Genomic DNA, 17,400 nt, shown 5'->3' on the forward strand with positions numbered 1-17,400 from the left:
CTTTACTTCCTGCTCATGGCGTTCCTTTCCGTCCCTGAACTGCACAGAGGATTCTGGGAGATGTAGTTGATTTACAGACCCGACTAATGCTTAAACGCCAGAAAAAAACTACACTCACTAAGTTTCCCACGTCACGGTATTAATGAGAAGACTTTAAAACCGAAATTCAGCGGTATTTATAACACCGTTACATTCCTATACCTTACAAAGGCAATCATTTTGATTGGATCCCTGCCGTGATTTATCCCCGCCCCTCTCCCACATGCAACTGTGATTGGATAACTTGTTTTAAGCATCTCAGGACAAAATTCAATATAATTGGATTTCGTCTCAGTCAAAATATCCTTCTTGTTTCCTTTCATTGACAAAATTGTCAATTAATTTTGTCATTGTTTTAGTTATAGTGCATTTCTTTTGATTTGTTATCGTCCTACTTTCGTCATGGAAAAATAGGTCGTTGACGATAACAAAGACAAACATTTTTGTTTATAAATACTGTGAGCAGTGTCACTACACGATCTGTACCAGAAGACAGGATCGGTCTATGCATACGCGAAGATTACGTCACTTCCTGGACTTTTTTTACGACGGAGCTTCTGCGACGTAACGTTCTGTGATATTTGACTGTTTTATTAAGGTTTTGTATAAAAAATAGTTTACCTAAGAGTAAAAGGTAACAAGAATATAATCATGAACAAGGGGTAGATTTAAAAAAATAGGGAATATTATCGTTACGATTTTAACCACTTTCACTCTTCTGTCATTGCAATGAATGACTCCCATCGTGTAATTTAGTTTTTAAAATGTTGATTTCTTTTTACACAAGACACTTACTGTAACTTAATTCTTTATTTGCTACCTGACAAAAAGAATACTTTTAAATAATCTGTATTGTAGGGGTGTAACGGTACGTGTATTTTATTGAACCGTTTCGGTACGGGGGTTCCGGTTCGGTTCGGAGGTGTACCGAACGAGTTTCCACACGGACATATTAAGTAGCGTAACGCACGTTGTGTAAACAATGCACACCGAGGCACAACACACGGCATGCTAGCAGCTAACGCGCTACGATAGACTGACCTTACGTCCTCTTTTCACCGGACATGTCCTCTTTTGCGGAGCTGTCAGGGCGGAGTTTCTTAAATGCCTCAAATGTACGGCATTTTGAGTTAGGGTATTTTCAATGTACGTTCAGGGTTAAGAAGGGGTTAAAAACAAAACAAATTGTGCGTGCAGCAGCATTCGTGAGGGAGGGGCAGAGACAGAGAGAGCGAGAGAGTCATGATAAACGCGCATGCGTCGCCAGGCTCTGCTTTTTATCTAAAGATTTATCAGATTTAATTTTTTATTATCTATAGCAGGGGTGTCAAAAGTGTGCCCCGGAGGCCATTTGCGGCCCACAGCTAATGTTTTAAAGGCCCACGGCACATTCTAAAAATACTATTAAAATAAACAAAAACATAACAAAAGTGAAATAAAAAAGCTTAAAGGTTAAATGTAATTTAGAAAAAGTTGCAATGTTGACTAATAAAACAAAGCTGTTTTTTTTCTTTCAAACTGTCATTGCTTAAAACATAATATTGAATCAAAATCAATGTTATTATGAATTATTGTTATCCAAGGTTCCTATTACTTCACATCAAATATTCCACTAAGAAAAATATTTTTGGTGGAAGATTTTGCAAATTTGGTAAATAAATAACCCAAAAATTTATATTTTGTTGTTTTCTTACTGTACCGAAAATTAACCGAACCGTGACCTCTAAACAGAGGTACGTACCAAACCGAAATTTTTGTGTACCGTTACACCCCTACTGTATTGTGAATTAATGTATTTGATGTAAATAAAGTAGTAAAAAAAGGAATATTTATTTGCCATTTCAGGCTGCTGAGCACATCTTCCAGGTTTCTGTACGATTTCAAAATAAATACTGTATTATTAAGCAAAGTTTGTTTTGTTTTGTATGAAATCTTTTATATGACATTGTTATTCAAATAAAGATTACACAAAAGAAAACCATGGTAGCAGTGACAGCGTGCACGGAAATAACTGCCGTAAAACAAGTTGACGGAAATAGATAGATAGATAGATAGATAGATAGATAGGTAGTACTTTATTGATTCCTTCAGGAGAGTTCCCTCAGGAAAATTAAAATTCCAGCAGCAGTGTACAGAATTGAGATTAATTTAAAAAGTAAATAATGGGGGTATAAATGGAAATAAAATAGAAAATATAATAATAAGAATAAAAATAAAAAGTAACTAAGAATACAAATATAACAGTAAAAATAAGAATATAACCAGATAAACTAGGCAGTAGTGACCATGTTATAAAAAAATGAAGAAAAACTGTAATACTGTCGATTATATGAAAGATGTGATGTGTATATTGCACCTTTAAAATGTATTGCACTGTTATTGCTGTTTATTGCACTGTTAATTGCACTGTTTTTGTTGCAGTTTATTTCAGTATTGTTATTGCTTTGCATCCCCTGTCATCCCAGTATCCCCCTCACCCCCAGAGAAGTTGTACAGTCTGATGGCGTGTGGGACAATGGAGGCTTTGAGTCTATTAGTCCTGCACTTGGGATGAGGCATGGCGTGGACTGATCGTGTCTTCCCGTACCAATCGTATAGTGACAAGCAGTACACCGTGTTCCTTGTAGCATGTGTCTTTTAAGCACATTTTTTTCTTTCACTTGTTTGCAATTTATGAACGGACTCTTCAATGGCATATTTTTTTAATTAGCCTTTTGTCATTTGTAAATTTAATCTTATTACTTATGAATTATTTTTATTTTAAGTTTCATTTTGAAAAGAAAGCCAGGTTCTCATACTATTTGTTCAAAATACAAAGTGTAATAACATATTTTTTACATAACATAATGAATAATAGTGATTCATAATAATCATAATTTAAATATTGATACAAACATTTAGTCGCCATACATTTTCTATCTGAGGGCGTCCATCCCAAGATGCTCAGAGGTCCATTTTAAGCGCTTTGTTAAAAATCAAACCAGCGAGTCATGAGGTAACTCGTGCCGACAAGACCAATTGGCGTGTGTCTGTTATGCATCCTGCTTACTTCCTGCTCGATTAGCGTTGGCTCAGGAAGACAGGACGAGCTTAGTTTTGCTACACCTATGAAGTGTGGCGAAATTAGAAGAGGTGAGAAAGAGGCATAGTTTATTTTGATGTTACTATTTGGAGTCTTGTGGCCTCCAGTCTGTGTGGTAATGTGAAACAGAGAACCTCCATGATGAAGACTGAAACTAACCGACTTGATTAGCCACGAATCTGCTGATTTGTTCCTCTGCAGTTTTTTTTAAAATGCCCATCACAAGGTCACTGGGATTGTTTAGAAATTTCCATGAATGTTTAAAGCTGTTTTTTTTGCGGACATTTTTAATACCAGTCACGGCAGATTAGTTATGTGTTATGGACAATTAAATGAATCCGTTTTTAGTGACTGTAAGAAAGATAATTTTCTCGATTCTCATTGCAAGCTGCTTTCTTGGAAGACAATTTGTATAAGCAGCTGTCTGACGCGTGGGTATGTCCAATAAAGGCTATGTTGCCTGTTTTGGATTTGTAGTCTGTGTGTTTGAGCAGCACCGTTGGTACAGTAGATTCGGCGTTATAGCTCAGACCTAGCCTGTGGCCGATGTAGGTGTGGTTTGTAGTTATACCAGTGAGCGTGAAAGAACTGACATGTGGGTTGCATTTTTTTATGCTTGGAAAAACTATACTAGATTTAGTTTTATATCCAAACATGTACATTCTGCTTTTTTGACGCATTTTAGACTACTTGTATCAAAGTTGGCCAGTATTTGATTTTTATTATACCGTGTACGTTTCTTTGATATCCTCTAGTACAAAGTGTATGGAATAGCAGGTTTGCATATAACGGTGTGTTCCATTAACCTCGGAAGTTGCAAGTCAGACCGGGCAATGATGTCAAAGCCGAGTTAGGAGTGTTTCAATAACGAGCTCGGAAATAATATGGCCACATCCACAAAACCTATTCTTGCACTCCTTATCTGATATCTAAATTTAAAAAAATATGCACGCCTTCTGCCACCTTCAACCAAGGTGGGTGAAGACGAAACATAAAGGCGCTATTGATATAAAACGTATAAACTTATAAAACACATGAAACCATTTATTTTACACTGCAGTAACATTACCAGATATAAACGTCCAATGCTCCGTATATGGCGGATTTAGTGCGACCACAACATAGTCAGAAGTGCTAATAACAAATATCACAGGAGCTTCTATTATTATTTACACTCAGAGCAGCCATCTTTGAATCCAAATCGAAGGGCGGGAAGGACTCTTCGAATCGGAAATTCGACCTCGGGGGGCGTTCTAGTTGAAACTTCGACTAGATACTCGGACATTCCGACTTCCCAGTACAAATAGAATGCGCCATGAGCCTAGTGCCTCCACTCTTTACTCATGTCCAAAAAAAGATGTGGAAGGACATTAAAAAACAACTTTGTCTATGGATCGGTCTGAAGGTCTATGAAAGATGATAATCACATTTTTACTACACTTTTTGAGGGGGACTATTTTGGGACCTAAAATATATTTTTTAAATTCAAATTGGGACTCAACTTAACACTTATAGTTCTTCTGTTGTAATGTGAATGTCCGGGAACTCTGGTCACAGTGATCAAGCGGGGACGTATTGCTCTTTTTTCCCTTCTAACGCTCACTCGTCTTTGTTCTCCTTCTGCGTAAGTCTCACTCGTTTCCCTCTTATTTCTGTGGGTATAACTCATTCTTCCGGGTCACTCATCGTTTTTCTTTCATCTGTCTCTGCATTTAGAATCACTGTGTTTTCCACCTGGAATGCACAAATATAAGTATCATGTGGGCTTGTTTGACTCGCATGCAATTGGTCAGTGTATTTCCTGATCCCATGAACCAGTATCGTAAAGAATATAAAAGTTGCTGCGGTCAAAATAGAAGGGCTCTGTCAAAACTTAGAATACTTACATTAGGTCCAGATCAGTATGGGACGGCGTCTGGTCTGGATCGCGGTTTGGCAGTTGGCGATCCCCACTCTATATCTTTCAGCATCCTCTGCAGTGGACATTTGTGTTTTGCATAACAGGGCTTTTTTTTTCTGAAATTTGTTTGCAAACCAAATCTCCACAACAGAGGATGCTGGTTCTCGGGAGCTATGAAGAATACTCTTTACTGGTTTCTGGAATCTGTTGCAAAAATGTTAGGGGCTCCCAACTTTTGAACTTCATATGGGACCTGATTTGTCCCGCGGGTCACTAGTTGAATAGCCCTGCCATAGGAAGAGCCAAGAGTCAAGTTCATACAAAAAAAGTGACGTTTTTCCTCACAACTGGAATCCATAACTCCAAGGTGTGTTAATGCGAGCACATCTGGAGGTGCACGCATGAGGATGACAACCATGGGAACAGTGGCGACTAACAACCACTGTTCCCACCACGACCCCTCCACCCGCCAGAGGCATGCAATGGAGAGGAAGTGTGTGTGCATGTTGAGTCACTCATTGCTGAGTCATCGCTGGGCTGGCCATACAGATAGAAAGAGCCTTCTGGGGGGGCCAGCTGCAGGGGCACAAGGAGGGCACGCACCGATGCATGCTTTTAAGTATAGGAAGGGAATTAGTTGTTGTGACCGGACTCCTCTAGGAACTTTAGTGACGCAATATTGGGCCATGCCAAGTTTCTCCACCCCCCTACATTGGCGTCAGTATGTTCCAATTTAGAAAAAATAGGCTTTTTGCATGACACCATGTGAAGAAGCGTTTGCCTGCGAGTGGCGTCACTGAGGACACGGCTAGAGATTTGGTTGAGAGATAACCAGTCATGTTGTAGCATGTTTTTGCTGAAACACAAAGAAGCCCCCTTTCTTTTTCTTGTGGTTTTCTGTGATCTGTTGGATTACGGAGTGTGTGTCCCCCCCCCCCCCCGCCAACACTGAAACCCACATTCAACCATACACCATTATACACGCATACACTCATGCTTCCTGTGTGTAGAAAAGACCCTTTTCTGCTGGGAGGAAGATGGTATGTATTATAGGCGCATGCTGACTCTTAAAGTCTTGTTTTAGTCATTAAAATGACAATAGAGTTATCTTTAAATCCTCGAATGTCATCCAGCTAGAAACTTATTTTTACCTGCATTTGTACTTCCTCAAAGACTGAAGCTCCAATCAAGTATCCTCAAGCATATAAAGGCAGGGGGTTTGAAGAAGTGATGAACAGGATCTGCTTTTCCTTTGGATAGCCATGACTACAAACAGCCTCTTTGTCGAGATAAATGGTTAATTCCTAAAACTGTGGCACCATGCCTTTCTGATTATGAGAGCAACTGCTTGGCATCATCAGTGGCTATTCTTCTGCTTAAAGCTCCATTAGGAATGTGATTTTTCAGCATTATTGAATTTAAGGAAGATTTGAGGTTGCTGCAAAAAAAGGTATTTTTATTCAAATACCGATACTGTTTTTAATGCTAATGACCCCTTACAGTGTTTTAAGGGAACTTAAACATCTAAAATAATCCACACAAAGTGCTGTTTACTTTTTCAGTAATGAAACCCGGTTAAGGACCACACCAACTGTAGGTAAGAAAATTATTGAACCTCTTCCACAATCATTGTTATAGGAAATTAACCTTTGAGTTTGAACCTAAACGTTTAGAGTTAATTTCCTGTTGTGTATACAACTTATAAATGTTTCGTCAATCTCAGGGCGTTCAATCAATCGCAACTGGACTGCTTGGTTTGTCTTGGAAGACGTTTCGCTGCTCATCCGAGTAGGTTTCATCAGTTCGTGCTCCTAGACTTAGATTGGTCCGAACTAGCCCTGAGATGACAATGACCTGGATGAATGAGAACCTTCATAGACATGTTTTGTCAATCATACTCAAGCAGCTTGTCATCTTCACCAATACAGTACAGTGGTACCTCCATAAAAGATATTGCATATCCTATTAATCCCAAAAATATAAACACAAAACCTTTTGATACACAATATTTGAGTTGTACACACAGAAAGCAGTGAGAAATACTTATAAATGATGAATGAAAAAGACAAGTTCTGTTTTAAATTAAACAGTGGGTTATTGGTTATATTGCAGCTGTACTAGATTTAAAATAAAGCACATAGGTTTGTGGCGTAACTGTGTTAGTTGGTAAAGAACTACAGAATCAACCAGTGGTGACCTCATAGAGGGGCAACAGAGTTGGGGGAGAATGACTTCCGGATGCACAGTTAAAAACAGGCTAAAAGCAGTAATTTGGAAATTTTGGGAATCACTAGGTGAATTGATAACAGAACACGACTAAAGAACCAACGCATGGGATTCTTTGTTTGGGCAGTTAATTTCCTGGTATGATACACAGGCAAACAGACTAATTTGTTTGGCGCAATGTTTGGCGGTACGATAACAGAGACAGTATAAGAAAAGCGGGGAAAACTTTCAGCTAAAATCGATTCTTACAAAAAGTGGGGCGTAAGAAAACCGAGGCACCACTGTACCTGTTAAAACTTTGGAGACACTTGGTAATGCAATTGAATGTGAAACTGTGTCTATACACCTGACTGATACTGTTGATTCTCCAAAAGGTTGTAAGCAAAGGACAATTATGCTCAATGTTGTGATTTGTAGCTTGTCCTGTTCATAGTCTTGTGGCCTTCAGAGATAAGTAAGAGATCTCATATGATTTGTTGTGACAGATTTAGATTTTTCTAATGGAAACCCAACCGAGGCAAATCAGACCAATTGTAATTAAACGGGACCTATGACCAATCCACATTTAACATTCTTCTTAGTGGTCAAGATAATATGTATTGGATATAGTGTGAATTTTGCTCTACGGTCACATTTATAACCAGCTCTGTGAGTTTATGTGTGGAGGCGTTCCTTTTGGATTGCAAATTAACCCCTCCACGCTCCACCCTTTCCAAAAGTATCAGAATGTATCTTTTGAAAATGTAACACTGTTAAAAATATGTCTTGAAGATGAATATCAAAGCAATATTTTTTTTGTTTTAAGACACGGTTAAAAATAATTTATAAACACTGTATATAGTCAACGGTCACAACTTTATATACACCTTGTGTGGTGCACAATGCCAGCATATATGTCCTGCATGTCGCACACCTGTGTTATTGTGCCACGATTTGATAAAAATAATACTTCACTCTGCCTTCTCTAGTGTTTCCTCAAACCAAGTAGTAATGTCACGATGACGTCGTCTTTTTCATCAGAGTTTAGCAGCTGATCCAACTTCGTAATGGCACATCTAAAATGTTGTGGACAAATGCACATGGAATGACACGGGAGGCTATAGGCAGCAGTCTCGGCTCAACATAGGGAGAGAGGTCAGTCAGACTATACTAGGATGTCCACATTATTACGTCTACCACACTGTACGTCCACCACACTGTGTCCACTTTTAAATAAAGACCACAAAACACAGCGACCAAAGGCATTCAAAACTGCGTGCAAGCTCACGCCCAAATGCATGAACCATCTTGTCATTGTTTACCCTGAGTATCCAACAATGTAACAACATTTATGAGAGCAAAAAGGTAAAAATCATCATAGGTCTCTTTTAAGTAATATTTGAAATCAGCAACCTCTGGATGTGAAAGCACCTTAAAGCATACTTGTTGCATAAGAATTAACTTCAGAGGTAATCTTGTTGTCAGCATGTCCAAAAATGAATTTTCATGAGGCCACACCATGGTCTGTTTGTTTACAAATGAGGTTTGTATTTCAGGTCAAATCTTGTTATCTTTTGTTGCACATTGCAAAAGAACCCTAGCAACATAAACATACTGTATGACCATGTGTCAAAGTGGTTGTATTGTGCCCAATTTAATGATTCTCAATTCATGTCAAGACAAATTCTTGTGTCCCGGTGGTAATCCTAACTGTGATCAGTGAGCATTTCAACTCAACAGCAAAAAAGAAAACCGAAGCAGGAGTGGGGCTGCGCCTTGAAATCGGTCACGTGTCAACAACCCGGCGTACAGATGGCAGAGTCGGCAGTGTGGTTGATTGAGAAATTTTCCAACCATACTTCCTTCGTCAGACCTCATTCAGTGTCTGTCTCAATGACTTAATTCTGTATTCATTCATTTCGCATACATAACCTTCTGCAATCTGTGCAAAGAGATTTAATCATTTTAAATTTTTCCTTTTTTTTTCTGCTTCTCACATTATTCGTCTTCACTGGAAGATCCGATGAACTCCAAATTTGATAGGGAGGCGGGCTTCAACTGACTGGTGGTCTAGATTCACTTTTCTATTTTTTCTTTTTTTACAGAGATTTTGTTGCTGACTCAAGTAATTCAATGTGTACTGTTTGAGATAAAAGGCGGATAAAATCGAACTACGGGTGTTTTCTTGACAAAAATGTTTGTGTGTTTCTCTGCAGTGATTCTCAGCCGGTCTGGTAACTGCAATGAATGGTAACACATTCCATCCAGCCAACACCAGTGCAACATCAGGAGGCGGCCCTGGCGTTGCAGCGCCCCCGAGAGGCTGGAGAGAGTTCTGCGAGCTGCACGCCATCGCCACTGCGCGCCAACTTGCGGGACACTACCGGAGCTTTGCCAGGGAGCGCTCCCAACATGAGGTCCTCCCGCCGGAGACGTTCTCCAAGCAGTTCACTGACCTCTTCCAGCAGCACTTCACATACGAGGTCGACAAAGATGGCTCTCTCCTCCAGCAGAGCACCTGCCCCACCGCTGCCAGCAATTCCGCTACGGTGGCCCCTCCCATTCCTTCGCAGACCATGATCGGTCGATTACGGATCACCTCTTTGTCTGGGGTGCAAGACTACCGGGAGGCGGGTCGACAAGCCGGAGGAGCCGCTCGCTTCGCGGTGGTGTCCCCCAAAGTTGAGCCGGTTGTGGTGTGTAGGGAGCAAGAGGAACTGCTGCGGTGTGCCCCAGGAAACCCCCGATCAAGAAACCCAGTGCTGCTCAGGGGCTTGACCCGTAGTTTCGGAAGCGGGTCGGTGCTGTTCCGCAGCCATAGTAACGAGGAGCTGTCCGGCACAGACAGTCGACAAATATCTGACTCCTCAGCCTCCAATCCTGCACACGATGTCACACACTTCTCCTTTAGTCAGATTCGGCAATCTGTCAGGCGGCTTTTTAAGAAACGGCCTCTTCCTAGGCCCCCCTCATCACAGGACCTGTCTGCCAGCAACCCTACCCATGCCGTCATCAGCCCCTCAAACAGCAGTGTGCGCTTTACGTCTGAGCAACCCTCCTCTTTCTCACAAACCCGCTCTTCACTGAACTCTGACGTGGCGCCTGCAGCTTCACCGTCATTATCTGGAGTAGCTTCCAACCTCCTGGATCGTTTCCGTTGGTTACGCAGGTCAGAGTTCAACAGCTGCTGTAAAGAAGGTCAGCTGAGGTACTTGCTCGTGGACGACACCATCTCAGACTCGCAGCCGCGCTGGCAGCGCTGCCGCCTGCTGGTCAGGAGGATCAGGGACGCTGAAGGCAGAGGAGGCGAGAGCTACCAGTTGGAGCTCTATGATCCTCCAAAGGTAAGAACACATGTTCATGCACACAGTTGTTTGAATCAATTACCATAAGTCACCATTTTTCAGAATATTTTTTTCCAAGCTGAAAAATCAAACACAGACATTAAAGGGGAACTGCATTTTATTTATTTTTTTTGCCTATTGTTCACAATCATTATGGAAGACATGACGGCGGATGTATTTTTTGGTAAAAAATATTCCGCTTACAACGGAGCTAATGGGAGCTCCTCTATTTTGCCAATAAAACCCCATAAATAACATCCAAAAACCACCCAAAACACTCAATTTACATTGTGTGACTTGAATATTCACCAAGTATTAAAGATATTGTTATTATAAGCGCAAACGCAGACAAACTATTTATAGCGGTGCCGTGATCACAAGCTTTTGTGCCTATATTGATATCATTGATTGGTAAGATGCTTCCTTGAAGTTTATTGTAGATCATAAATCATACCTCTCACCTGGATATTAGAAGGACAAGGACGTATTCCGACAAGTTGGTACACTTTGACAGCCATTTTAGACTTGGATATGGCGAGAACGACATTAAGATGCTTGGTTCCACCCCCCTTTTCTTCGCAAGGATTATGAGTCATTCTTTATCTAAACGGGACTATAACACGAGTCTATCAATTGGCATCCTAATGACAACAGACATTGTATCGTATGTGATGTTTTATTATGTTTGTTGGCTCTCATGAAGTTTGCAGTGAGTAATAATCGGTGATGTTGTTGAAAAAAAGCGAACGTTGTGATGCGTTTTTGAAATTAATGCGCCGCACATGCTTAAAATCAATAAAATATGTAAATATAAAATGTTCATATACATTTGCCCATTACTAAATTACATATATACTTACAGTGTGTATATAAAACCTTGATTGAGGTGTTTGGATGTTTTTTTAAGGGCCTTTATTGGCAGAATATAGCGAGTCCTATAGGCTCCATTGTATGCAGACTTTTGATCACATTTATTTACGATTTAGAATATATAAAAAAAGAAAAACATCTCTTACATAAGGATTGTAAATGATAGGCAAAATAAAAAAATAAAAAATGCAGTTCCCCTTTAGGTGATAAAGTGTTTTTATTTTCAACTTTTTGTTTTTCGGGTTCAGTTAAATTGTTTTTGACTTTCAAGTTTACTGGTATGATTTTTACATGTAGAGCAGAGGTGTCCAAACATTTTCCAGCGAGGGCCACATAGAGAAAAATTGAAGGATGCGAGGGCCACTTTTATACATTTTGTATATGAAAAATACTCAAACCAAAACAATGTAGGTGAACATATGCTAACATTTGAAAAAAACTTCTACATCTTAGCTTTGTGTTATGGATAACAAAGCAATACAATAATTCAGGATTATTTTAATAATGATGTTATTTGTATTTATATTAACTGTGCTCGAAAGTAAGCTTGTATTTACTAATATCGCTATTATACCGTCAACTGAAATGCTTTTGAGAGCTTTAGTACACTCAAAAACATATGTCTCACAAGAATTGTGTACACTTGTGGAAGTCTCTCTATGGTGGGTGGGTTCTCCTGAGTCCGATATATCTTTTGTGAGCCCGGTGTACAGGTTTGAGACAGTCTTTTATTGTCATACACAAGTCTCGTTTGCTTTTCAGCAATATATACTTAGGCCTTTTCAGTCTGGCGTGTCTCTGCTCCAACTCCCCACCATGTGTCTCGTCTCGGCTGCTGCTAATAAGGGTCACAGGTGATTAGATAACAAGCCCCAGCTGGGCAATCTACTCACCTGCTGCTGTCTTCGAGGCTGGCCCTTACACACCCCGCTCCGCGGCAGGCCCGCAGGCCACGGCCCCCTCCACAACACTTTTTCATCATGACAGGACACACGGAAATCCTCAAAGACCTTATAAAGTAAGACGTTCAGGTTGTTGGCAATTTTGGTTTTCAGGTCCCATTTTCGGGGGGATTTGGTCCCGTTTAATTTTTTATAGTTTTTTGTTCTAATTTGGGACCCGTTTAGTTTGTCTATAGAATGTGTCGCGGGCCAATAAAAACCGAGCTCTGGGCCGCAAATGGCCCCCGGGCCGCACTTTGGACACCGTAGATGTAGAGGGAAGAGAGTTTGGTGACTGGGCTTACAGCTCAGCGTGCAGCTAGACGCCACATTAAGGAGATTGGTAGTGGCAGACATGCCCTGTTAACAAATGCAAGGAAATTCCATCCATCCATCCATTTTCTACCGCTTATTCCCTTTGGGGTCGCGGGGGGCGCTGGAGCCTATCTCAGCTACAATCGGGCGGAAGGCGGGGTACACCCTGGACAAGTCGCCACCTCATCGCAGGGCCAACACAGATAGACAGACAACATTCACACTCACATTCACACACTAGGGCCAATTTAGTGTTGCCAATCAGCCTATCCCCAGGTGCATGTCTTTGGAGGTGGGAGGAAGCCGGAGTACCCGGCGGGAACCCACGCAGTCACGGGGAGAACATGCAAACTCCACACAGAAAGATCCCGAGGCCGGGATTGAACTCACGACTTCTCAGGACCTTTGTATTGTGAGGCAGACGCACTAACCCCTCTGCCACCGTTAAAAATGCTAAATACAATTATGTTTAATGTGGCATCTATTTACCTATCGATCTATCCATACATGTCGATAGCGCAGACTCTCCTAAAAATCAGGAAGCGAGTTATCACACTACAAGCCACGCCCCCATCTTCACCTCACCGGGATGTAAAAACCCTGCCAGCAGATGAAAGTGAATAAAAGAAAACTGAATCTGAAAAACGGCAGGTTGAAAATACAGAACTAATACACAGGGTAAATAAAAAATCTGAAAATTGACATTGAAAAACACAAAAAACAAAACTATATATATCCCTCCAAAATATTGTTTTTTTTCAGTTTTTTCTGTTAAATTTTTTCATTCAACATTTTACAATACCAATAATTGTTTTAGTGTCAATGCAACTTTTTTTTGTTTATAATAGGCTACCAAGTTTTTACTTGCTGTCAGTATTCTGGCTCCATAGCCACATTGAGCCAATCATATTAATGGTTTTGGTTTAATTTTCACACTTGATGACCTTTCTGCCACAAACCTGGCCGGGAATCGGACCCATGCCCTCTGCCATGAAAAGCATAAGCATGTACCATTACACCACCAGGGATTTGTAGACATGGGAATTAATGGATGTAGTACAATCAGTGGGACAAAAGCCCTTAAGAAGCTTTATATTTTAGTTTTCTTATCTTTAGTGCGTCAGCAGCGTCACATACTAAAAAAATCTTACACGACACAAAGAGGATGCAGAAAGTCATTTCCGTCATCCAGCTGTTTTAGTCTCAGGGGGACTCCCCCCTCCTTTTTTAAATCATCTCTTTGCCACTGTTGTTTTCATGTGTGCAAAAGGCAACACTTAATATTGCTGGTGAATTTGCCATGTGACATCACACACACACTCTTGCTATTTTGACATTTCTGTTTTTCTCTTTGCTGATTAGTGATGTTCACATTGTGTTTTGTCATGTTGTGAAAGCAACCAAGCTGAGTATTATTACACTAAATTTACCAGATGTTAAATGTTCATACTTGTGATGTCTTGGTACGCTTAAAAAAAACTCTGATGTGTTTGCTCTTTTAGTACGGTTTGTTTGGTCAAATCTGACAGCAATTATCTGAATCAAACAATTGTGCTTAAAAGTGCTATATGTAATAATGTGGCCAGAAATGGTACTGCAATCACGGTCAAAATTCTGTAGTCCCCTCCCTTTCTCCCTGACTGAGGTTGCCAGATACGCAGCCAAATCGACTGGGCTACTCCCAGGAACTTCAGACTTCCACTGCCTCTTACTAGGGTTTGAGGTGCTGGGACCATAATAGCTGAATAGACGAGCGTTTTGTCAATCACAAATCTCACAACAAAAGGCAATCATATGGTTATTGTCAGTACCATCAGAAAACAAAGACTAAAACAAACTACAACCAACGCTAGCAATAGTTATACTGGTGAAAATAGGTAGAACATGCTTAACAGCCTAATGTATGCCCAAAACTAATGAGGAGACATTTTACCAAGGTATGGCTATTGGCTATTCGAATGAGGAATTATTTTATAATGTGATTTGGCTGTCTTCATACGTTTCACATTGCCATGATGACAGCCGTGCTAATGTTGGAACTAGAGCTGCAACAACTAATCGATTAAAATCAATTATAAAAATAGTTGACGATTAATTTAGTCATCGATTCGTTGGATATATGCTATGCGCATGCACAGAGGCTACTTTTTTCAAATTTATTTATTTATTTTAATTTTATTATTTTTTTTTTTTTAAACATTTTTATACAAACCTTTATTTATAAACTGTAACATGTACATACAGCTGATAAACAATAATCAAAATAAGTATGGTGCCAGTATGCTGTTTAAAAAAAAAAAAAAAATACTGGAAAGGATAGAAATGTCGTTTGTCTCCTTTATCCAATTATTAATCGATTAATCAAAGTAATAATCAACAGATTAATCGATTATCAAATTAGTTGTTAGTTGCAGCCCTAGTTGGAACCCACTTCCTCAGCGTATCAGCATATTGAGAACGAAATAGGCACTGACACTACCCATATCCACATAGGTTTTGTTTGTCGAAAATATATTTTGCCCTGTCAGTTCTAATACACATTGACATACAGGCTAATGGGCCTATATTTCCCCCGTTAGCCTATATGTCGATGTGTCATTGACCGGGCTAGCATGCTAAGCATTACACTAGGAGCGAAGCACCATCACACTAAGCATTCGTTGCACAAACATACTAGCTTTGTTAGACAAGGTCATAGACTGTATTGTTCAATATAGTTTACATACGAAATGTCCATTTCCATTTATTACAAGTAATAAGAAAACGTAAATGCCTGACTTACCTATCAAGGAGGAAATTAGCAAGTTCGTCTCCATCTTTCAAAGGCATCCGACTGATTGGGAGAAGGCAGACTTTTTTTTGGGACATTACAGTCACCTGTAGATATAGACCTTACACTCTGCTTGTTAGTTGAGAGTGTAGCTGAACGTATATTTTAGTTTAGTTTAGAAGGAGCAGCATCATTTAGAATCTTATGTACCAGGCATATATTGGAGTACCTTATCAAGTTTTCAAAGCCAAGTATACTGTATTTTGCAAGGATGTTACAGTGTTGGTATTGCTGAGACTTTTTTTGAGGATTTTCAGTGCTTGATTGCCAACTTGAAAACTATGTAATGATCTGAGAGAATTTAAAATGGTGTGTTTGGCTTGAGACCATGATGACATACAGTACAAAATATGTGATATGAACATTGCATTGAAAAACGATTTAGCTGCTTCCAATGATAACGAGCTGGAAGTTGGCAATGTTGTATTTCAGAACATCACATACCTTTTTAACATGATTTTTAAAATTTAGTGTAGGATCCAGCTTATTTAGTGTTGGATCAGCATAAGGCAGGACTCGTTTAGCCACTCTGTTGCTCTGGTCATTGTCTGTGTTTGTATTTGTCTGTATTTGCATCTGAACCGTGAATAGAGAAAACTGTGTCGTCAGCTAAGATCTCCACATCCTCACAGATGGAAGGTTACGCGGTAACCCAGGAGCAAAGAGGAGATGACAGCACTGAGCACAAGAAGCTTTAATCCAAAGCTTGGGAGGAAATACAAAAAACAATGGTGTAGTAGGCCTGTGCCACGAAAAAACTAGTAAAAAACAAAGTACAAAAGAAAGGTGCCTAGAGGGAGGCAAGGAAGAGGCTGGGCACAAAAAAGTCATTTTCTAATACTCAATAGAAAGTATACAGGAAATACTTAGAGCTGGCAGAACTACACCAGGAGCAGGCATGTGGCCTGACAGCGAGTTAACAACAGAGAAATATCCAACACCACCAGGTGGACGCAATCAACTTAAGAAGCCTGGTGGTGATTGCTTACAGGTGCGCTCAGCTCTTCTTGCCCTCCCCCTGGCGCCATGGCAGCTAAGGAGAGAAAGAAAACAAAAAAGGAGAGCAAGCACAAAAACAAGGAAAATCAGGGGTGCAATGAAAAAAATGCAACAATACCTCCAGGCCCCCCAATGGAAACTTGTGATAGAAATCGGATAGAAGTGAGGGGGGAGTTTTTGTAGGGGGAAGACATTTGGCGTGACACAGCACACCACAACACAACACAACACAACAGAAGAAGAAGAAAAAAATAAAAAGATGGCATCGCCGGCAGCAAACGTGGGAATACTAAAGACCAGGTAAAAAAATAACAATAATAGTCAACACTTTCTTAATGGAAATGACAATAATATTATAATAATGATAAATAATATTATCACGCATTAATATCTCTTAGCCTCTAATGCGTGGCCAAGAGCTATTAATGCCACGCAAGAGATATTAATGCCTTGCATCGTCTATATTAGATACATAACAACGGGTGGGTGGCGGGCGGTTGTGGTTTTGATAAAATGTTAGTTCGGGTGGATGGCGGGTGGATGACGACTTTTGTGATGCGGTTGCGGATGAAATAATTGCCTATCCGCGCATCTCTAATATATATATATATATATATATATATATATATATATATATATATATATATATATATATATATATATATATATATATATATATATATATATATATATATATATATATATATATATATATATATATATATATATACATGTATACATTCATTAATAATCGTGATTTCAATATTGATATAAATAATCTTGATTATCATTTTGGCCATAGTTGTCCAGCCCCGTGTGTAAAACGAGATCTCATACATGAACACTATTTTAATCTATATGGACAAAAAGTGCAG

General features: G+C 39.7%; 1 protein-coding gene across 1 annotated transcript in view; it reads left to right on the top strand.

Annotated features, from left to right (window-relative positions):
* sh2b3 (SH2B adaptor protein 3) overlaps positions 1-17,400 on the top strand; it is a 131,755-nt gene that overhangs the window by 46,848 nt on the left and 67,507 nt on the right. The window contains exon 2 of the mRNA XM_062025567.1: positions 9,443-10,570. Coding sequence (XP_061881551.1) covers positions 9,470-10,570 — 1,101 coding nt within the window. The 5' untranslated portion in view covers positions 9,443-9,469. The remainder of the gene's footprint in view (positions 1-9,442; positions 10,571-17,400) is intronic.

The sequence above is a fragment of the Entelurus aequoreus genome, linkage group LG17 (assembly GCF_033978785.1).
Source record: "Entelurus aequoreus isolate RoL-2023_Sb linkage group LG17, RoL_Eaeq_v1.1, whole genome shotgun sequence".
In the NCBI taxonomy this organism is placed as follows: Eukaryota; Metazoa; Chordata; class Actinopteri; order Syngnathiformes; family Syngnathidae; genus Entelurus; species Entelurus aequoreus.